At 37.1% G+C, this 24,077-nt stretch overlaps 1 protein-coding gene across 1 annotated transcript in view; it reads right to left on the bottom strand.

Moving 5' to 3' along the window:
* NBAS (NBAS subunit of NRZ tethering complex) overlaps nucleotides 1–24,077 on the bottom strand; it is a 161,429-nt gene that overhangs the window by 35,120 nt on the left and 102,232 nt on the right. The window contains exons 43-48 of the mRNA XM_066547200.1: nucleotides 22,525–22,775; nucleotides 20,191–20,525; nucleotides 10,207–10,425; nucleotides 9,758–9,960; nucleotides 2,937–3,026; nucleotides 585–780 (exon numbers count right to left, since the gene is read on the bottom strand). Of these exons, the coding sequence (XP_066403297.1) occupies nucleotides 585–780; nucleotides 2,937–3,026; nucleotides 9,758–9,960; nucleotides 10,207–10,425; nucleotides 20,191–20,525; nucleotides 22,525–22,775 (1,294 nt within the window). The remainder of the gene's footprint in view (nucleotides 1–584; nucleotides 781–2,936; nucleotides 3,027–9,757; nucleotides 9,961–10,206; nucleotides 10,426–20,190; nucleotides 20,526–22,524; nucleotides 22,776–24,077) is intronic.

Below are 24,077 nucleotides of genomic sequence, written 5' to 3'. Positions count from 1 at the left end.
CTATTAGAAATATTCTATTTTTGTTCTGTAAGGTCTTGGCATAGGGAGAGGAACTTAGAAAATGAACAAAAAGTAACTCTGCTTCTGAACAATTCTACATGCAGCAAGAGGTATTTCACATGATTTCAAGACTGCTACACATTCATACAATAATATTTAAAGGCTCAAGACAAAAAGAGTCTGGCCAGTGGCCAGTAATTATCATTCTAATTCTGAGTAAAATGTGACACCAAGTGGAAGATAAAGAGGGAAGATAAAACTGACGGGAAAAAATGGTCAGAAAAGAAAGAAGGTACAAAAACATCAATGTCAATGTTTGACATGGAGGAAAATCACTAGTGTTCCATCAAGTTCAGTATCATGTACTCCTGATTGTAAACAAAAATTAGAGAAGTCCTTTACTTTTATGTAACTTTGTTTTTCAAAGAATCAGAATGTATCAGAAACTTGATTTAAAAAGGAGAGTAGGATTAGTTTCCAGACAACAGGATGCATCACAACTATATACTGACCAGTGATTCATTATGTAATCCTCACACACAAAACAGTTTAATGCTGTAATTTGCAGCAATCAGTATTAATACCTTTGTTTCAGGCCAGCAGGCTCTGAGAACAGCCTGTGTCCTGAAGTACACAAGCAGCTTGCTATCCTCATCACTGAGATGGAAGGCTTGCTCCAGAATTTGCAATACCCTGATGCGAGGCTTCACTGGCAGGGAGTCATCGCCACAGAAAGGTCTCAACCACTCCAGAAGGTCATCTGAAGAAACTATTCTCTCCCTGTAATGAAAAAAATACTGTGTTAAACAGTCTCAGGTAGTAATCCTAATGAAAATACTACATGCATTTTTAAAACTTAACAAGCACATTCAGGGTGCATGAAATACCCAACACCAGGAAATGGAAGCTCTGACCTCTGTGAGGCTGCAGGAGAACCAGCCCATGTAAATCAGGAGCCCAAAGTTGTGTGGCATAAGAACTTTTACTGGACTTCAAACAATCATGTAATACCATAGGAATCCATCTGTAGACTTACATATTCTCCCATAAACTACCCTGGTACCATACAGTGGTGCTGGGTTTCAGCATCCGGAAGTCCAAGACTTTTCATGGGGTCTGGGCCTGACTGATGCCTGAACTACCACACCATCTGATTTTATGGAAAACCAGCTTGAATGCTTGCATTTTTAGTATGACACTTATCTTTGAATGCTTAATCATACTCTCATCCTGCACTCCTTTGCTTCCTTTAAAAGCCGTTTCTTTCCATTCCACACACACAAATTATTTTCTCCCATTCACAGCTCTAGCCCTATTTCTTTTTTCTGTACCATCTCTAGCCAGCTTGATCATTCTAAGTTCTTAGCATGAAAGTGATTGTAAAAAAAAATCCTTAGAAAGAAAAAAAAGAGAGATGTTAAAAACCCTAAGTTTTGGGGTCAGACTTTGTTAATTAGGAAAACTCTTAAGTATATAATTTGATTCAGAAAGTGAATTCTATCAAATACATTCTAACTGTGTGGAAGCATTCACAGTTCACAGATCACCATGAACTGACCAAACAGTTCACAGCTGGAGACAGAATAATCTGTGCTGTCCCTTGGAGGCTAAAAACTAATGGATACCAAATTAGTAAATGCTATTTTAACTTCCAGTAATATTTCAAACTCAAGCAAACTTTTTTCTTAAAAAAGAAGTCGAGCAAGGGGCTCCTGGTGGAGCATGATTTGTAACTAATGTTCCCTTATTTGTCTTAACAAGACAGTCAGGAAAGTAATATGAGACAGAAAATACCAAGTTAACCTGTCCTGCAGCTATGAAATAATAAACATTGACATGTGAGGTTTTCATATTACAAGGATTTCAATTTTACTTAAGCTTAATATTGTCTGAATGATGCTGTTAGCACAGAACTCCAGCTGAATTAGACATGCCTTTGCAGAACAGGTGGCATTCAAGCTGTAAATTAAAAGTCTGGGAATTAAAGGGACTTGCTGGAATATTTCAAGAGTTTGTAGAGCTTGCACTTGAGGCTTTATATTTTCCTGAGGAAAATACTTCTGTTTCATAAATTGAGTAGCTGAGTTTTAAGTTAATAAATAAATATTTAAAGGAATATAAACAATCTCTTGCAATCACAATTACTTTCACTCCAGCCTCCTGTTTCAGCAGTTAAACATTGATGAAGTATACAAATAAAAGACTCCAGAAAAGTGTATCTCAGAATAAAATAGTACTGACTCGTCCTTTATAACTTAGAATACTGCAAATTATATTTACTGCAAATCTTTACATCAATTCAATCTACTTCAGTATCCAATATTCAACTCATTTAATTTCATTGCAGAAGCCTCAAAAAAATAGTGTAACTGTTTTTGTGTGGCTACCAGAAAGTATGGAAAATGTCAGTGAGACATGCAGGCCATTATGTGATCTGAAGTAAGGACATTCCCAAAACAGGAGAAAAAATGTGGTGAAGCATCATACAGCATTTGGGAAATTATTTCTGCACTATACTTTACAAATATGGACAAACTTAGATATCTAAATTACGATATCTGAGAGTGAATCATTATAATTTGCAATTTATCAACTAAATTAAAACAAAAGCAGTGACATGCTCCTGGTAGATATACAATCTGCAGTAGTCACAGCTGAAAAACCATTTTCTCATTTCACTATAATACACAGTTATCTAAATTTTAGGTTCAGTGCTTTCTTCCAAATGATCAAGTAAAGGCTTCTGTCAGGGCTCAGACTTCTAACATGAAAAATGATAGCCCGTTCCAGAATAAAGTCTTAGAAAATTAAGTGCAAACCCATTATATATATATCCATGAAGAAAAATCATCCATATTCAGTATTGTACCTTCAAAGATTTCATGAGAAGCATCTTTCAAAGTCTTACCCAAAGAATCCATACAGGAAGCTCTTACCCTTTTTCAACGCTTGCATGCACTGCAGAAATTATACCTTCAAGGACTCCGAGTGGATCTTTCTCTGTTGTAGATGAGTCACCATTTCCACTATTAAGGGAAGACAAAGTTACAATTAAAATGGTCCCTAATACTGTATCTCTTTTTCTGCACTTGTAGTATTTATATGAATTGTTCAATAATTATAAGAATGTTCAATTTTCACTTCTTAACTAGCAGCTTTATTTTTATGTCAGAGTAATGCAAAAAGCAACAAGAGTGGGGAAAAATATTAGAACTCTTAAATGAAACTTGAAAGGAAAAACATAGTTAAAGTTTAGTGCTTCCAACACAGATTAATTAGGTCAGCAGAATATTCACTTGTAATCTCACTACCTTAAAGATCAATATGAACTAAACAGACCTCAAGTTATAAATAAATGTCACCATCCTTTCTGTCCAAATCCTGTTGCAGCATCTCTGTTGGCTTAAATTAGCTCAACTGTAACCTGAATCAGTAGCATCCTATCTGCTGATTTCTCTGGGGTCAAGCAACCATGGAACAGCAGCCTCTGTGCACGTGTGGAATAGAAAAATGTCCACCACTCCCACGTTTCAGTTAAAATACAGTTTTCTTTTGGAGGTTAAAAGGTTGTAAAAATTGTGTGAAAAAAGAAACAAACAAACAAACAACCCAAAGCCACTCTGGTAGGAAAGCAAGCTTTGCTCCTAACTCAATGAAAGGGACATTTTCTGCTAAGATTTCCCATTAAACAGATAAGGTGCTGAGAGGGGGACAGATTTTGCCCTGGTACAACACACAGAGTCTCCCCATGGAAGCCACTTGAGCAGCAGCGATGGCTGGATGAACTGGAAAAACAACAGCTTTGCCTGGCTTAGTTTGTCAAAGCTGCATTAAAGAAAGAGAAAAAAGGGAAATAGTTACCAAGTTATCTGACTGCAGATGATTTGAAAAACCCAGGGAAAAGGGTATTTTCTCCATAGGTAATCACCATATCAAAGCTCTTCTGATACTAAAAATGTCAACCTCTTCCTAGATCTGCCCTTACCAATAACAAACACATGCCCAGACTACTTTGACTGTTCTATCTAAAGTCAAAATACTACACAGCTGATAGTAATGTGCAAAAATAACTGTGATGTTCCAAAATATTTTTTGTCAAGACTTAGAGAATATTTACAGTTTTGTCATTTATTACATCAGAAAGATAAATATATTTCCTGGACAGTGATTATCTCATATGGAATAGAGACCTAAATCTTTATAACCTTTAATGTCTTCCTGCATTCAGAATTTTCATCTTTCCTATTTTTATCTTAGTAAGTAGCCAGCACTCCAGTGAACAACACTGGATTAAAAATCAATAAGTCTATTCAGAACAGATGCAAGATGATTTGTTGCATGATGAAAATTTAGCATACTCATTTTATATTATTATATTGCACACCTAAAGTTTGAAATAGGAGTAGAAGGCTGTTAACACTGGTCTTTTTCTCAAAAGATACTGTACATATGTCTAATAAAAATGCTGTTCTTAGTACCAGTATTTAGCATGTGGTAGCTAAATAACTTTTTATGAGTGAAGCTTAATCTCAATATTTTTCTAAACATCTTCAGAATATCTGGAAACAGTCAAATTATAATTTATAGTACAGAATAAAAAGAATATATAGAAATATTCAGGGTTTTAAACTCTCAGAGACATGATATGTCTCCAAAATATAAAATCCATTACCAAAACACACAAAAAACTCATTCTCCGAAGGCAAAAAAAGAAAAAAAAAGTGTATTTTCACAGAAAGGAGATGTAACAGAACTGAACACTCTGTTTAGGAAAAAGAAAAAAAATACACCCTTAGGGCAGAAGTGTGGAAATGATAAAAAGCAGACTAGTATTCAAATAATAATTTTATGCAACTGGCTACATGCATTAGGAGATGGTTTCAATTTCTTTTGAAACATAAAAAGCTAGAAAAATTTATCCCTAGAGTGAAGACAGATATAAGGCACTTCATTAACGCTCTTTTTATTATCACTTTGTTAGTGATTTGTTTACAGGCCAGATTTAAATTTTCCATTTTTTGTGCCCTTTTTTCAATTAAGTTTGTAATAAAAACACACCTACAATGGGCATTAACATGGCATATGAAAAGGAAAGTGGAATACTTGTAAAGCTTGCACACTAAGAAGAGTACGAGTATTGAAACAGAAACAGGACATTTGCAGCTCTTCAGTTCTTCAAGGGGGATTATAAGAAAAAATGGTGACAGACCAAAGAGTCAATTCAGACCACATATAAGGAAGGAATTTTTACAGTTAGGCTGGTGAGACACTGGCAACAGGTTGTCCAGAGAGGCGGTGGATGCTCCTTTGCTGGAAACATTCAAGGCCAGATTGGATGGGCTCTGAGTGAGCTGATCTAGGTGAGGATGTCCCTGCTCATTGCAGGGGGTGTTGCACAAGATAACCTTTAAAGGTTCCTTCCAACCCAAACTATTATGTGATAGTACAGTGTACAGAAAATGAGTTCTTTCTGCTCTACTTGCACTTACTTATGTTTAGTGTACATAAATAACTACCACATCAAAGGAAACCGACCAGCAAACCTTATATTTTGGGTATTCTCAATTTAGAGATCAGTTCTGGACAGTCCTAGCCCTTGCTCTTCAAAAAACCTTCATCTCTCAGAAATGAAAGTTGGTAGCTCCTGTCACAAGCAGGCTCTGAGCTCCTCAAAAATACCCTAAAACAAAACAACCAGCCCCCCCCCCAAAAAAAAACCCAAACAAACAAACAAACCCAACCCAAACAAAAATGGGTCAAAAGAAATCTATCTACATAAGATAATGGGCATTTCTGAAAACAAAAATATCACTGTTTCTGACAATACATCTGTGAAGCTGATTTTCCAGAACAACAGATTTATGAACATTTACAGGAAGCTTCAGGTTTGTCAGACATAGACAGATGTCTTTTATTAGGCACAGGAAAAGAGAAAAAAGGTTAATCTAAGCAGTAAGCTACAGTTATCTAGAATAAGGAAATATTTTAAAAATCTAGAAAGACTGAAAGCTAGCCATTTTTTAAGCTTAATACTGCCTTTGCTGCCTAATGGTTAGAGGAACTAAAAAAAGATGACAGCTCTTGAGACAAATAATCCTGTCAAGTTTCCACAGATTACTGCCTTGTTCTTTTCTTAATAATTAATGATTAAAAATAAGCAGCTACTAACAGAAACAAATATAATTAATGAAGGATTAGTCTTCCACACAGATTATATGCTATTTTATGGATGTTTTAAACAACAGAACATGATTTAGTGTTCACCTCAAAACTCCTAGGTATGAGCTTGCTGTAATTACACTGATAAAGGCTTATTTTGATTTCAGTTCAGTGTCAGAAAAAGTGATGCATATTTAATCACATTCCTCAAACAGAATAAAGTACAAAGAACACTTGGAAGAATAAATTAACTTAATCTAAATTTTTTTAACCTAATTACTGTATTCATTGAAAATACTCCAGCTTTTTTTTCCTCCTTCTGATTGTGCTTTGTCATATTTAAATATGAGGAAAATAAGGAAATAACAGGCTAATGGTGTTACCATTCAAAGCAGGGGATAAATGTCTTAATGGTAAACCATTATTTCCATATAAAATACCACAAAATCATTATACACAAATTACAAAATTACTCTGTATTACCTCTGCTCAAATGAGATGAGGTAATAAAACATCTGATTTTTTTTTCCCCCAAAAGCTACTCTTTCTAACAAGGCTAGGTTTATCTTCTTCAAAAACAGTGGGCAATAAACAAGGAACTCAAAATCTCGCCAAACCTTTCCTGCTCACTGCCTGGTGAAATTTCATGAAACACTATATCCCTGTGGATATCCAAGAGAAGAACTCTAGGAGCAGCAGGTGAAGGAGACCATAAAGTCTTCAACAGACAAACAGACAAAATGTCTTTCCTGACTGACAAACCACAGACATGCCTGCAGTCATGGAACATAGAACACTTCCTATCCACCATGCCAGAGATCTTAGGCAAGGAATTAAATTGAGTCTTAGGTAAGAGTTATCAGGAGACCATAGTTGCTAAAATATTTTGTTTTGTTTTCCAAAAGTTCATGGTTTCTATTCTATTTTTTATTTATAGTAGCTGTTTCTACAGGCAAACAAGGAAGTGCACAATATGTAAATCATGTAAAATATGAAAATATGCTCTGTGGAGAGCTTTAACACATACCAATGCAAGAGTTTCTATTTTGAATTTTGTGTGCCAAAACTAGAGTTAATGGAGACAAAAGTAGTTAAAAGAACTGGAGGACAATACAGCTTTTAAAATTGCCATTTAATGATTTACAAATGCACAAATTACAAAATCCCAGATTAAGCAAATAACTATGTTATATTTAACAAAAAATCTGTTTCAGAGAAGGTCTCAAAGTTGTTAAGCCTGTCATATCATACGCTGCTGTAAAATGAAGCCAAAAAGTAACTTCAGTTTTCATGAAGACATTACTTTCTAGAAGGTTCTTCTGCAAGAATGACTATATATGCTAATAACAAAAGATATTTTACTGTGTTTGAAGGGTGGTTGTAGTTTCCTCCACTTATATTTGCAATACCTTAATTATAGGAAATCCAAGTTCAGTGTCACAGCCTTCCAGCTGCTACTCTGAAGGTTAATTGTCAAAGAAAGAATTTTCCAACAAATCTCTTTCAAAACTACTGTATAAAATAGCCACACTGTGTAACATATCAAAGCTCCAGTAAATAAACCTAAAAAAGGTATTCCCTTGAAATGTTGCATTTATCGAGTAAAAGTTTTCCTTTCTCAGCTACACAGGCAAGACTACTTCTTTAATTGTAGAAATGCAAGTATTTATCAAAATGTTGTAATTTGTGTTGTATCTTGAAAGTGAACATCTGAGCATAAGACAGAGATTAATCCAATTTTATTCATAACAATAGGACTACCAGCAGGCTTAAGAGATGTCAAGTAACAACCTTTCTTTTAATTCCTACCTATATTTAGATTAGATGTAGTACTTTATAATATTAACCCTTTCTGAATTTCATCATAGGGAGGATATTATCTCAAGTATTTTCTATTTTAGCTGATGCTAGGTTTTCACTTCATGTTCTTTATCATTGTAGCAGACAAACCTTCCATTGTTCAGAATGATATAAAATTATCTTTCTCTTCTTTTCCCAAAACCGCAGCAGAGTGGGAGTGGAACATTTCTACTGACCACATAAGATCACAACACACATCAAACCATCTGAATTGAAACTTCCAACTCATTTGCCCACCTTTGCCACTACAGTTTTCTCTATGAGACAGTCATTCCCCTCTTCCCAGTCAAGTGCTGCATAGGAGTTACTGGAGACAGCCACTGTCCCAGAACTTTAAATCAACTTGCAGCCATCCCAGCCTTGTAATGCATATAAAGAACAAGAATTTCAGTTTGCAGAAAAGTGTTGATAAGAAGCAGAGTAAAAAGGAGAATTTTGATAGGTCTGCATGTTAATAAGACTCACTATAGGCAAAATAACTGGACATTGTGAGCTTTGTATCCAGATACATCACACTGCTAGTCAGGAACAGCAGGACAGTTATTATCTAAAGCTAAATTACTCTTCTTCAAATGGACAAACCCAGACAAGAAAGATTATTACTTATGTTGCTGTGCAAAAGCTCTATCATCATTGAGGATGCTGTGAACACTCTTAAACTGAGTGACAGGAGAAATCAATTTTCTGCCAAAGAGGACAGCAAACAATTTGACAGGTTGCCTTCTTTTCATCTGTGGCACTTCAATCTGCTGTAATATATACATGCATGCTGAAGAAAAAGTAGAGCCATAGCAAACTTTCCCTGCTAGACTTCTTTTCCAATTCCTGGTGTATGCATTCAGATCATCCTGCCCATATAATTTTTCTGCATGCAGAACAACAGGATAAATTCTCAAAGCTTTATCTCTCTAAACTGGTCTTAGAAGTGCTAAACAGTGTTTACCAGACATCTAACAGCAGAATACTCTTTCATACTTGTGGCATGTATGCATGTATACATCTCTTTGAAACAGGAATACTTCAGAAGAGAGTTTTGCATGAATAGTTAAATGAGAATTATCTGTTCAAATTAAAATAGACTACATAAAATTATCTTCCCTGCTTCCCTGTGTTCCCTTAAAAAAATGAGGGGGAATAAAATATTTCTAATGAACCAAACCAACCAGCACAAAAAAACCCAGCTCCCAGAAATGGCTCAGCAAGTTTTTCCAAAAATGGAAATTCTATGACTTCTGGTAGGACACACTGTTGTGGCAGAAGCTATTACTAGGCCTCTGCTGACCAAATACCTGCATAAGTTACTATTTCCAATAAACATGCCTTTTAACTCTGTTTAAGAAGGAAGAATTATGTGCTGTTGTAAATGTTACAAAAATTCCCAAGGCCACATACACATAATGGAACAATGCTGTAAATCCAATGCTTTTAACTATAAAGCGCCTGTAAGCTCTGTCTGTCTTTGTTCAAATTGCTCAGGCATCCCCAGCTCATAAAAATATAATATGAAATTATCAGTAAACAAAAACATAATCAAAAAACTTTCCTCCTACTGCAAAATCCAGACATTAAAAGCAAATAAGTAGTCACAGAAAATAAACAAAACAAACCAAACAACCAAAAATCACAACAAACCCACACACCAACTGGAAATTGGAAACACACACAACATTGGAAAAAAAACTTTCCAAAAATCCAGAAGAAAGGTTTTTATGCTTAGTTAAGGAAGTTTTGTGCTTACCTTAATATACCTACAATTTTTTTGATAGCACATTGGACAATATCCCGAGGAGAAAGGCCTAGATCTCCAACAGCCACTTGTAACAACTGCTGCACCATGTCCAGGGGCTGACCATCTATACACATGGCTACTGCTTGCTCATGGATTTTTTCTTTCTCTGACCTTGACAGATCATATAAATAGCCGTACTTCTGTAGTGCATCCTGTGAACAGACAGTTTTTGGAACGCTAATCAGTGTACTGCTTATTTACAGGGCTCTATCAGTCTTCCTTTCTGCTAGGAATTAACATATACTGAGAAAAAAAAAAGATTGATGGAACCGAATGTTCAAAACCCAGGTCAACAAAAGCAAAGGCAGAAAGCATTAATAAAATATGACAGAAGATTGATGTCTATCACTGCTAGTCATGGTAACACTCAAAGCAAGCACTTGATCAGTAATCATTACCTGTTTGCTGCTTTTCAAATAAGTGATAAAACTGTGAGTGAGTGTTTCCAGATGAGCAAGAGATTGTTGCAAATGATTCAGTGTTTCCTCATAAGCAGCAGGTGGGTTTTCAGCATCTTTCATGTCATTATCTGAAGTTTTTTTTCTTGATTTCTCAGAAAGATGTTTGACTGCCTTAATAGCCTTCTTAGTCACTTCTATCCTGGCTTCAACTGGCAGCTGAAAAAGATTGCTCAATTATTTATTCATTCATTACCTGCACACTACTATTTGTATTTCAGCAGTGCCAAGAGGTCAGGTGGCTCCACAACACAGCATAAAACTAAATGAAGTATTTAATGGTCAACAACTTTGTTTCTGACTTGTCATTTATTAAAATGATCAGTATTCCTTTACTTTCTTCTGCTGTCCTTCTTTTAACTGACTCATGTTCATTTTAAACCATATGAACTGCTTTTCCTAATTATATTAATTATTTTTGTATACTGCCACCTCACAATCTTTCATTTCCAGTTCTTCACTAAGAGATGTGTGAGAATTGCTTTACAAGACTGACTGAAAACTCACCTAAAATTAGTTTTGTCAGGTTTAGACCACTGTTTAAAATATAAGACCATAACCATAAGCAAAAACCCCATAAGGACTGAGAATTTTTAAATCAACCTATTTAAAGCCCAAGGTATCCCAAATAGTAATGATACAAAATACTTTTAAAGACCTGTACAACCAGCTGTATCTAGACATTAAACTGAAACAAAGTCTGACTGTCCTGTTTGGGGAAAGACGCAGCGTGGGCTCAAAGTCCAAAACAAAGTCTGAAGTATCATTTTAGACATTCATGTATGATTTGCTCATTTGTAACTTCAAGTACAGTTTTAACAATGCTTGCAATATACTTTCTAATGGGTGGGAGTGTCCTCTGCCTGAACTCTAAACCTGAAGCATTGGGTACTTTTAACATCAGGTGTTTTAGTTACTGCAATACTGAACAAAGACATAAATAATTTTAACTTTCAAGTTGAAATACACAAGGAATAGAGTAAAAATGCTTAAATCTGTATGACACAGTGAATAGGAAATAAGATGAATTATCATAAAAGAGGGCAAATAAACTGCTACAGCATTATTCATACAAAGTCCAAGAGATGTTTACAGCATGAATTTAACTAGCTACTTCCAAAGCCATAAAAGTTTGATAAGCATTATTTAGTGGAAAGTTTTACAGTTTACATACTGTAAAACTCCCTAGATAAAAAGTCACAAGTGAAAGATCTATAGTTTACTCCTGGTTTTTTGTGCTATTACTGTGAACTGCACCAATGGTCTACTGGATATTTTAAGGATGAAAGCAAAATGAGTGGACATTATTGTTAGAGCTAAGAAAGTTTGCCAGTTTGAATGTAATACAAAGGGCATTTCACCATACAGTTTCAAATGTAACAGAGTTCCATTCCCACTCAAATTAACTGATTTTGTTACTGTGAACAAGGCCTCAACATCAGGTTTTACTCTAAGCAGAGAAAAATTCATAGCCTCCACATCACATTAAAATCTAACAACCATGGTTGGATTTATATCCATTTTATAAACATGATAAAAGAAGAAAACAGCTACATATTTCATTTTTTTTCTCTTCTAGTGTACATTCTAATGTTCAAAATGCAATTAAGAGCGATGCAAAAAGCAAACAATTTAAGTATTCCATCTAACTTATATCCTAGAGAAAAATGTCAATATACTGCCAGTTAAGAAGTTATGTTGCCATAAGCACATGCAGAATAAAGCATTCAGATTAAAAAAAAAAGAACAAAGAAAGAAAATACAGCCTTTTCACAAGCCTGTTTTAATTTTGCATTCACATTTGCATAGTGCCAAAATGCAGCATTATGAACATATAATTTCCCTGGTTATTTTATTCCAAACCATGAATAGCTCTCCCTCCATACTTCTAGTCAGCTTCAGTAATGAGATTTGGTATCAGAACCAGTGATAAAAATGTAGCTTAGGGGTTAGTTCAAGCTTTGTTTGCATGTGAAGTGAAGTTTTATATTTAAAAAGCTTTTACAGTTTAAGAAGATTTTAAAATCTATAGACTAATGTGTAATAAAAAAATCCTAAAAATCTCTTTTTAAACCAAAGAACACCACATACTATTTCACCTCAACAGATTTTACTCCTCAGGGTAAAAAATCATCTCATAAGCCTATTCTCCTCAAAGTATATAAGTACTTCTTAATAAAGTATAGTATGAGTATCATTTACTTATATGTGAAGATGTTGACCCTGCTACTCTTGTTGCCAGTGATTAACATTCAAGTGTGAGATTATGGAAACAGCTCCACTCCTTTTAATGGCACAGGAACCTGGGATCCCAGCAACACTGAAACACAGAATGGGTGGAAGGGGCCAGCAAAGGGCATTTGCTTAAACAGAGCCACCCAGAGCCAGTGGCCAAGGACCACGGTTCAGGAGGCTCCTGAGTATCTCCAATGTGGGAGGACTCAACAACTCCTCTGTGCAACTTGTGCCAGTGTTCACTCACCCTCCTAATGAAAAATAGGTTTTTATGTTCAGATGGAACAGCTGGGTGCAGTTCCTGTATCTGCTGCCAAATCACGAATCACAGAATGGCCTGGGCTGGAAGGGATCTTAGAGATCACCTAGTTCCAGCCCCCTTGCCTTGGACAGGGACACCTTCCACTAGACCAGACCGCTCAAAGTCCCACCCAACCTTGAATACTTCCAGGGATGAGGCACCTACAGCTTCTTTGGGTAACCATTTTTCCTAATGTCTAATCTAAACCTACTCTCCAGTATGAAGCCATTCCCTCTTGTCCTGTCTCCATCATGCTCTTGTCTGTCTCCATCTTTCCTGTGGGTTCCCTTCAGGTACTGGAAGGCCCCAGTTAGGTCACCCCAAAGCCTTCTCTTTTCCAGGCTGAACAATCCAAATTCTCTCAGTCTTTCCCCATAGGAGAGGTGCTCAATCCCTCTAATCTCATGCAACTCTTTGTTTGCTGCCACTGAGCATGACATTAGATGGCACAGAACACACCTTTGGCCGGCCCAGGTCAGCTGTCCTGGCTGTGCCCCTTAATGACTTTTTGCCTACCTGCAGCCTACTCAGGGCTGAGGTGTTGAGATAAAAAATAAGCCTTGACACTGTACAAGCAGTGCTCAGCAAGTCAAAATCCCAGTGTGGTATCAACACTGTTTCAGTCACAAATCCAAAGCACAGCCTCATTGAGGCTGCTATGATGAAACAAACTTCATTCCTACCAGATCCTGTAAAATTCATCTGGAAAAAGTTTAAATGGAAGTTTAAGGAACTAGTTAAAGAAAAGATATTTATGAAGTTTTCTATTAGTGAAGTTTCCTATTCCACTCTCAAAGCAGATTTAATTAAAATAACTATATAAATAAAAGGCACAAGAAAGTACCTTGCACTGATACTAGAAAAAGAAGTACTGTCAATATCCATGAACAAAACAAGGTCAGGCAAGGCAAACCAACTGAACTGGAGCACAGTGATAAAATGAAGCCAAGTAATTCAAAAAGTAACATCTGAATGCAGTCACGCTATGTAAGAACATTTCTTGTACACCTTCAGGCAATGTCATGCCCTGTCTTTTTCCTTAGTGTTTTATACAGCATTAAGTCAATCAGCCAGACAAAAGATAGTGAACAATACTCTGGGCTTTTTTTTTTCTTTTAACTGAGCTTTTTTTATACAGTTATTTTAAACAGCATTTAGTGCCTTTAAAGTCAAGAAAATGATGCAGGTTAATGTTCAGTTGTAACAGGTTCTCATTCCACACCTCTCTGGTATGTGGTCAAAAAAGTACTACTGACTCAGAGAAAATAAGTCAACCCTTCAACTGAAATCACTAAGTTGCAAGAAAAGTTATTTTAAAACTTTTAAATCAGAATTTGGGAAAGCAGTTATAAAAGATGGAATGTTAAACAAAAAACATCATCAGCTGTAGTCTGATGGAAGTCTGCAATAGAGTACCCATGTAAGGAAAATTTCAGCTTCTCTTTCTCTACAGAAGACCTGACTGATGATACCACTGCTTTTTATTCTGCTTTTCCCATCTAAAGCTGTAGCCTTTTCTTCTTCTAATCAACATATTGTGCCAAGCTCCATTTGTAGTGTGTGTTCAATAAAGAAAACACAGTGATTTAAAAATATTGTTTTCAGTTGTGTTTATGTTGTGCTAGGCTTTTTTTCTAGAGTACTGTTAATCAAAAAACCATCAGGGCAATGACCTATGAGCTCTACAACAGATGGTTCTTTGAAGACATAACCAACTCCCTAGCACAATGAACAAAATGCTGGCAATGAAGAAATTCCAAAAAAAATCCCAAAACTATCTAAAATGCTCCACAAAGATCATAGAAACAGGAACAAATGGGAAATCATCATGGTAAGAAGTTGGTATGATCATTGCTATAATTAACAAACCATGACATCAGTATTATTTAAAAGCAAACAGAGCTGCTCAGAAAAAAGATGACATATTCAAAATGCATACAAAAATACAAGCAGTCATTCCAAAGAATATTTGGAATATCTCCCATTTAGGAAGAAATCTGTTCCATACCCACAAATAGCCTATTCTTAACATTACAGAGACTGAATGATTTATTATTTAGTCAGAAAGACTTAAATAGTTATACAGAGTTAAAAGCATATCTGAGTAGAAAAGGCACAAGCAGGAAGCTTCTCAAGGGCTTGCAGCAGTGAGCTTCTGTGGTCAAGGGATCAATAGCTCAGTCCTTCAATGCGTGAGGAAGGCACTGACAAAGCCTTAAGGTCCTTGCCTGTTTCATTTACCACAAACACAAAAAAATATTATATCAATCTGTACCTTCTTCAACTACATTAACCATGTTACTTTAGGTCTATGGTTTACTGAAGTCCCACTATGATGCATCTCTGCTCACACAGTTCCCACCACACAATGTGACCATTTAATGAATGCTTAAGGCCTGGGAACTGAATCTCATCTTCCAGGTGGTAACTCATTTCTATTGATTGCAAGAAACATGGGAGAAAATAATCTCTGGCCTCTTAGAGCTAGAAGTACCTAAAACCATGTCACATCCTGAACTACAGTCAGTATAACTATGCTAGTTGCCTTTTCATAAATGCAAGCTCCTCATCCATTTCTCCAAATTTAGACATTCTCTCCATGCCTTTACCCAGTCAAACACTGCTCATTCAGTCACTGCTGGCCCAATTAATGAGAAAGCTACAACATAGTGTCTGTGGAAAGGGACAGGTGAATAAAAGGGCCCCTGTCAAAGCTCATCACATTCCTGTCTTTGTCAGGAAGAACAAGGAGTTGCAGAAGCCACCACTAAACCCCTGTGGTTTCATTCCCTTTTGCATAATTACACATTCTGCTCCCAGGTTTTCTGCCATATCCAAGTGACACACAAGCAGAAGCAGCTGCCTATTGCTTTGCTGCTCCACCACTGCTTCTCTTTACTTCTACTGAAATACTGGAACAGCCGAGATATTTTGATGTCTGTTTCCTAAGTTCCCACATGGTGACAACAGCAATGCTACCTCTGAAGCTGAGCTCATGTAACCTATAGTGCTATGTAACCAAGGTCCCATTACCTCAGCACTTGAGACATTTCTCAATTGTTTCTAACCGAAAGGGTTTTTCCATGGAGATACTGTTCCACAAGAATACCAGTGGAATGCATCTCATCATCTCCCTGGAACATTCTCTCTCTCTTCTTTCCCACCTTCCCCTTCTGACATTTTGAAGGAGTGAGAGAGAGCTGTGAGGGTATCCAACATTTGTTTTTTTAGGTTTTTTTGCCAGTTCACTTCTCAGCACTCCTAAAAAACCCACTTCACTCTCACTGTAAGCTTCCTCTCAAAATTTTCTTTACGAGAGAAAGCTCAGATGTCTCAGTGACAATACAGATTACTTCATAATAATGACCATGGTTTTTTGCATTTTGACTGAGTATCAGCACTTCCATGAAATACTTAAATATGCATCTATTGTGGGAATAGGAAACTGATATAGCAAAGTATTTGGTCACAAAACTAGACTGGGAAGAAAGTGCTGAATTAGAGATTAAAAGAGTGAGCACATGACCAGGGCAGCCCCAAAACACATAAAATTTAAGTAACAGGTGCAAGGCAAAAGACTGCTTTTATGTATGAAGTGTTTTCCAGATGAAAGGTAGAGGAAAGAGACTTCAGAGATAAGTTTCCAGGGTCTACAATGATAAAATTTCTCATTGTACAATTCTACTTGAGAACTGAACAGGATCCTGAGGCAAAACTAGTTGCAAGCTGTAAATCCCAAACCCAGTGCATGGCACATTAGGTGATTTGACCAATTGTTTCAAGCACTTCTTGAGCATCTTTCATGGCCAAAAAGCTAACAGGTCTCTACTACAAAATTCTGCCTGACCACAAACCACAATCATCTTGCCTTTAGTGTTTCTTTCATGCGATTCCTTCTCTGTGGTAGGTAAGGGACAGGCGTTCGGAAGATTTCGGGCTGTGACGGAAAATTACAGGACTCCTTCTGCCCCTCTCCCCAGAGATAAGGATCACCCTTGGAATGTAGCCAAACATGTAGCCCCCCCTAACCTATAGATGCCAGTAACTTTCCACTCCATACTAACCCTAGAGTACAGCCAAACCCCTTTCTGACGTAGAGAAATCCCTTAGTCCATAAATACCCTTGAGACCCCTCAATAAACGCCTTTAACCGTCCACCACATTGGTGTCAGCGTCCGTTATTGGCCACGAGGGATCCCAGGAGGGGATCGTCGTGCTGAACTCCGAAACCGGGTCGCCGCTGCCTTCCCAAGAAGGCAACACTTCTCTCTACTCTCAAGAAGGTAGAGAAAATGTATTAGAATCCTGAACAGAAAAAAAGGAAAATAATCAAGGTGTTTCAAAACAGACACATAGTGGAGGATATCCACTCTCTCCCTGTACCATTCATCTGGAATAAAGAAGAAATAACCTTGAAATACTCAAGAAACATTAACAGCAAGAGTTTCAAGTAGTCTGTTGCAAAGACCATATGTAAAGACAGTACTTCCTTCTCATTAGACAAGCCATGCCCTTGCTACCTCAGTTCAGGGTCAAGTCTGGCAATTAAGATCTCAGGAGAAGTCTGAATCATTGCTCATAAGAATGAAAAAGTACCTTTATGAGATAAAAGGGATCAAAACACCTAAGCCAAGACAACAGTTCTGCTAAAAAGGCTTCAGAGACAGCTGATGGAACTAGAGAAAACATGCTGGTCTACCCTGACAGTCAGATCACAGCATAAATTCTGTCCTGACAAAGTTTCTTATTAACCCAGCTAGCAATTTTTTTCACCAAATTCTGATATAGACAGAGGTTAGATGGGTTCTAATAAACCTATACTAATATTGTGGGAACATTAAAACAGTATTTAAAGACAGAACAAACTGAAATTCACCTCATTAAACATGGTGTATAAATACCTCAGTAAAACTGTCACAAACCAAAATAAAGAAGATAGACACAAAAAAAACCCTGGACACTATCGCCGTTTCATTTCAGTTAAAGTTAGGGAAGACATCTCTAGATCTTTTAATAAAGCCAAATTTAAGAAATCTCATTTCTCTTTTGTGCTTCACAGTAAAGACATGTAAGAAAGCATGGGTAAAACTATATGCTAGAAATAGCCTTGCAAGTAGGTTTCACTGAGCAAAGAGAAACTCCACATCTGGTAATATCTGTTACACACATGGAAGTGCATTCCTTCAAAACCAGGCTTTCAGACAGATGAGATTACAACAGTTTATAATTTACATTATTACAATGCTTAGAAACCACATGCATTGGGCCAGAATACTTTCTCTGTGGAACATCTTATTCTGAATGCAAAAGCCTGGTACTAAGCACAAGCCCGTGGCACAATGAATTTTAGGATGAACACAAGTAAATAAATACAACCACACCAGTGTCTGGTGGAATGAATGTAACAGGGCACAGGCAATCCAGGAGGCTGCTGGAATGCACTAATGACAATGTCCTTCTCCAAGTCATACAGGAACCAACTAGGAGAAGTGCTATGCTGGAACTTGTTTTCACCAGCAAGGAAGGACTGGAGGACTTAGTGCAATGAGGAGGGTGCACAGAAAGTTCACTGCTCTGGACTTCAGGGATTTGCCATGGGATAAAGCAAAGAGGGACCCAAAAAGGTTGGCTGATATTGAAGGATAGCCTCCTTCAAGCGCAGGAACGATGCATCCCGAAGAAGTAGTAGTCAGGCAAAAAAGCAAGGAGACCTCTAGGGATGCAAAAGGAACTTTTGGAAAAACATAAAACATCAAAAAGAAAGCCTAGAGAGGATGGAAACAAGGACAGGTACCCTGTGAGGCATACAGAGGAACTGTCCCAGCAGCCAGCGATCAGGTTAGGAAAGCTAAAGCATTGCTCAAACTAAATCTTGCCAGGAACACCAAGAGCTGCAAGAAAAGCTTCTGTAGATAACTTGGTGAGAGAAGAAAGACTAGGGAAAACGTGGGTCCTCTCTGGAAGGAAATAAGAAGCGGGGTTACCTGAGACATGAAGAAAACAGTGACTCAATAACAGTTTTGCATCAGTCTTCACCGGCAAGTGCTCCAGCCATGCTACCCAAGTTGCAGAAAGCAAATGAAGGGACTGGCAGAGTGAAGAATAAGCCCCTGCTTATTCTTAAAAAGCTCATGCTCAAGACCATCTAAGGAACCTGAAGGCGCACAAGTCCTGAGTCCTTATGAGATGCTTCTGTGGGTTGTGAGGGAATTGGTGCATGAATTTGCTAAGCCACTATCCATCCATTTGAGAAGTTGTGGCAGTCTGGAGAAATTCCCACTGACTCTAGAAGGGGAAATAATAGTCCTCATTTTTAAAAAAGGATGACCTAAGGAACTGCAGGTTGGTTAGTTTCATCTTGGTGACTGGCAAGATCATGGTGCAGATCCTCCCGGAAACTATGGTAAGGCACAGAAAAGCAGAGGTGGCTGGTGACAGCCAACACAGCTTCACTAAGGGCATATCATGCCTGACAAATCTGGTGGTCTTTTCTGACAGGGTTACAGAACTGGTGAATGAAGAAAGAGGAGCTGTAACTGGTGTCATTTACCTGGACTGGTGCAAAGCATTTGACACTGTTGGGCATGACACACAGACTGGAGAGATGAATGTGACAGATGGACCACTCGGTGGACAAAGAACTGGCTGGGTTGGCTGCATACAAGGAACTGCATTAAGAACTCAATGTCCAAATAGAAAGCACTGACAAGTGTCACCCCTCAGGGGCTGGTATTGGGACTGGCACTGTTTAACATGTATGTCAAACACACGGACAGTGGGACTGTCTGAGCCCAGAGGAGGCCACAAAGATGTGCAGAGGGATGGAACAACTCTCCTGTGAGGACAGGCTGAGAAGATGGGCTGTTCAGTAAGGAGAGGAGAAGGCTCTGGGAAGACGTTAAAGCAGCCCTCAACACCTAAAGGAGGCTGCAGGAGAGCTTTCCAAAGGGCCTGTAGTGATGGGACAAGGGGGATGGCTTTAATGAAAAGGGGCAGGTTTATATTATATTGGATAGATGGAAGAAATGCAGAAATCCTCCATGGCAGGGAGGATGGTACTTGATGGTCTTTAAGGTCTCTTCCAACCCAAACCACTCTAAGAAGTACACAATATCTTATTCTCAGTTGAATGAGCACACAGGGACTTTGGGGTTCCATCAAAACTCACATCCACAGATCTAACTCCCCTAAGTGAATAAAAATCCTTTCTTTTCATACTGGCTGTCATAAAAAGAAAAGGTAGTCAGGGAAAAGTTTACAAATTTATCTTTAAATACTGCAAAATGAAAACTGTAACATCTCCTGGGACTTTCTTCTTGATGCCGTATTGAACTCATATATTATATGCTTCACCTGAGGACTAAAATTCTTTAAAAATATCTCCTTACCTTTGTGACAGCTTTGGAAGAAAAAGTAATTTCATCAATGAAAGTAGCAATATCATCTGGATCAAGTCTATCAAAGTATTTGGAACACATATCATATGCATGTAGCCACTCATCCATGGTTTCTGGTATTTTTTTAATGAGATTGTGATCGCCATTCCAAAAAAGTTTTTGCAACCACACAGTATAAACAGAACTTGGTGACAGCATGCTGCCATCTTTTTTAGGAATTTTGGGAGCCAGTTTGGAAATAGATAAGATATTTTGACTTGTAAGGATGGGCTCCAATGTTTCCAGAGGGTTTTCATTTTCATCTGTTAGTTTTTTGTAATTAAGACCTAGTGACAGAAGGAGAAAGAGGTAAAAGTTATTCATAAATAAATCTACTCACACTCCAAAATTACATGTGAAATAATGAATACCCTAGCATCTGCAGAACTAAAACAACTCTATCCCTTTGACAAACTAAAAAGGCCTATCCCCTTTGACAAACATAAATACTGACAGAGTTAGATTTTATGATGTCCTGGTGCATGTGAAATTTCTCAATCCATGGAACATACTTTAACATTCTATATCACTCCAGCAAAGGGGAATGGGTTCCAACTGAAAGAGGGTAGATTCAGATTAGATACATCGAAGAAATCCTTTGCTGTGAGGGTGGTGAGTCAATGGAACAGGCTGCTCAGAGAAGCTGTGGATGCTCCATCCCTGGGAGTGTCCAAGGCCAGGTTGGATGGGGCACTTAGCAACCTGGTTTAGTGGAAGGTGTCCCTGCCCATGGCAGGGGATATAGAATTGGCTGATCTCTAAGGTCCCTTCCAATCCCAATTGTTCTGTGATTCTATGACACAACCCGAAAAATGCAGATTCTCAAAGAAGCAAGAACATATATATAATATGTAGAATCATGCTAGAACTTAAATGTAAATCCCAGAAAACCTCATGCAAGTCAAAGCATGAGTCTTCTTTAATTTAAAATATGTATTCTGATCATGTAACAACTTACCACTTAGGAAAGACTGCAAGGCACTAACTACAAGTAAACTAAATAAGGTCAGCTAGAGATAGGACATGTAGTTCCATTTACATCAATATTTATATAATCAAGAGTCATGCTACTACTCTGCTTCCCAGAGGAAGAACATCCTTGCAATTAACTTACCAACAACAGAAGTATTTCTAGAAATGGTACTATTTTGTTTTCTTTGCCTATAATTTCTAAAGTAACTGACTTCTATTGCCATGTTCTTATTCATACACTTTGGGCCTGCAGCCTCTGTAAACACTTAGCTGCTGTTCCTTCACTCCTATCTCTAAACTATGCTCAACACTGAGAATTTTGATTAGGCATGTAGTACAAAGATTTAATTTTTTACCACACAAACTGATGAATTTACGTCTGACATATTTTCCCAGGACTTTTTTTTTAATAAATTGCTTAAATAAATGAATGAAACAATAATTCATGGCAGAATTTTCTTTGGCAAGCATCACAGAACTTGACTGTCGAATAAGATCAATAAGAACTGAGGGTTATCCCTCGTCTCCAAAAAAATTGACTTTTTTCTTCCTGCAATACATGAATTCATAGGCACCATCTCTTCAAACTTTGCAGCCCAGTTAGTGTCCAATACAAATTAGGTTCCAATACTGATCAGTTAATTCATCCTCACAGGAGGTAATGCTATACAATGTGTATTTTTCATTCTGAAACTGGATTTGGAGTTGTAAAACTAAAATTCAAGAAAGTATCCAACTAACAAGCAAATTGAAAGTACTATTTCAAGTTCCAGAATGCTTAGGAGCAGCGTATTTTACAGTAATTGTCTGAAAATGAAGGGCTACAAACAATGCTGTAATTCTGGGAAAGGAAAAGATAATATCAAGGGTAAAACATAACAAAAAATTATCCTCTTTCAGACAAAGAAACACAAAATGCATAAAGTCCCTAATATATTCTGTAATTCAGGCTCTCCAAAGGTAAACTTTCTTAAGCACATTGAGAATATTCATGTTAAACTTGTAGTGTTAAAAATTATACTCTAGGAACTTGATATTTTTCATTTAAAGTTTCACTGTGAAATATCAGCAATAATTTTAAATTGCATCAGTAACAGAACCTGCTCTTAACTTGTTTTTTCTTACTGTGATCAAATAAATTTTCAGTAAAACAAAGAGTAAGAATTTGTGACTATATTAATTGTATTCATCTCCTTCGCTCACAGAAAAGAAGCAATTACCAGGAAAACAAACTAGCTGAGCATAATCATGCCAATACTTACATAATAAAGTAATAAATACAGTTATGAAGAAAACAAACAGGTATTCTCTTACCTGGTGCAACCGCTTTGAATTTTTTCAGGAGTCGGATGTGAGTTTCAGGTTTAAGAGCATGGTTCACCACTTCTGAGCAGCCACAGTTTTCCAGGAGTGTAAAATAGTAAAGCAACCGCTGGTGATCTTGGCCTTCAATACTTGGGTAAACATATTTAGCCATGTGTTCATGAAAGGTTTCAGGACTGCTTTTCAAAGTCTCAAACAGACCAAGACTTTGTGCTCTTTCTTCTATTTGCAGTGTCGATAACCTGTGTTTAGAAATAACTTTTGCTTAAAGGCCTGGATGTGCCATGAAAGACTCTTACAGCTGCACACCTGGGAGACAGGACAATCCTCCCCTCTCTTTAAGGTCTCACTCACAAACACTTAGATAATTGTACACTCTATAAACAAAAGCTAAGCAACTCTTGTATTTCCCCCCGATACTGTTACCTGTTACCTTGGACATACAGATTAAGGGTTATGAATACGGAAGTGGAATTCAAAGCAGGACTTCACATCTGTGAGTATAGCTATATGTAAAAGGTAGAATACATCCAGGACATGTGTGAAGGAAGACTTTATTAAACAAACTAGCCAGCCACTTGTGGCTGAATGATGCTCAAAGATCCTACTGCCCAGTTGGAAGCTTTCCCAATCCATTACGTTCTGTTTTCTGTAGCTGATGAGTACCTGTGCACATCTTGAGAGATATTATCACTGAAAATTGGCTCTTGCCCAGCAATTAATCTGCTTGGCACTATTATTTATGTTTAGGACAGTTTACCAAGACTTTGACAGTTTAACAAGTTGCTTCTCAAACTGTCATCCACGAAAGCTTATGAAAATATCACTAAGCCTTGGGTTGACCTCAGTCAGACTCACTGCTTCAGGAAATTCTTTCCTGAATCTTTTGAAAAGAATACATTAGCTTTTTCACAGTAGGAATTCAGACACCTCCAGCTGACTACATAAAAGATAATCACTCTTTTTTCCCTCAGCTGGGAGAAAAATGGGTGCATATGGGTGCATATCATCTTAAGTTTATCTTTCTCAACTCAAAGTTTTACCTAAATCTGAGGAAAATCTACTTTAAAACTGATTAAATTAGAATTTCACCATTTTCCTCCCCAAATACACATGCTGTAAGTTAGTGTTTCTCTTTAATATCCAAGTAAAATGTCTCTGTTTCATTCTTAAAAATGATTTTGTTATAGCAAACACCACAAATACAACCTTCTCAGTTTAAAAATTAACTGATTTCTTAGGGAGAATAAGATATTTTTTAGTTATTTTTACATCTGGGACCTATCCCAAGATGGTTAACGTTGCAAGCATTCTTTTAATTCTACAGATTCTTCTGATTTGTTATTTTTTCTACAATATTAATGAAAACAAGTATGATATTAATAGAAATAAAGTACCATCCACTCTTCATATTGGGGAAAGCAGACACTTCGACCTGATGTATTTCAAGACTGTGATATGACTAATTTTTTGTGTTCATACCCAAAGTTCAAAGTAAAAGCTAGTTGAGCATTAAATTTTATGAGGATTGGCAGATGTTTGCA

Source organism: Molothrus aeneus, chromosome 3 (assembly GCF_037042795.1).
Source record: "Molothrus aeneus isolate 106 chromosome 3, BPBGC_Maene_1.0, whole genome shotgun sequence".
NCBI classification, from domain to species: domain Eukaryota; kingdom Metazoa; phylum Chordata; class Aves; order Passeriformes; family Icteridae; genus Molothrus; species Molothrus aeneus.
Note: the sequence above shows the minus strand (reverse complement) of the source record. Positions and strands in the feature narration are given on the sequence as shown.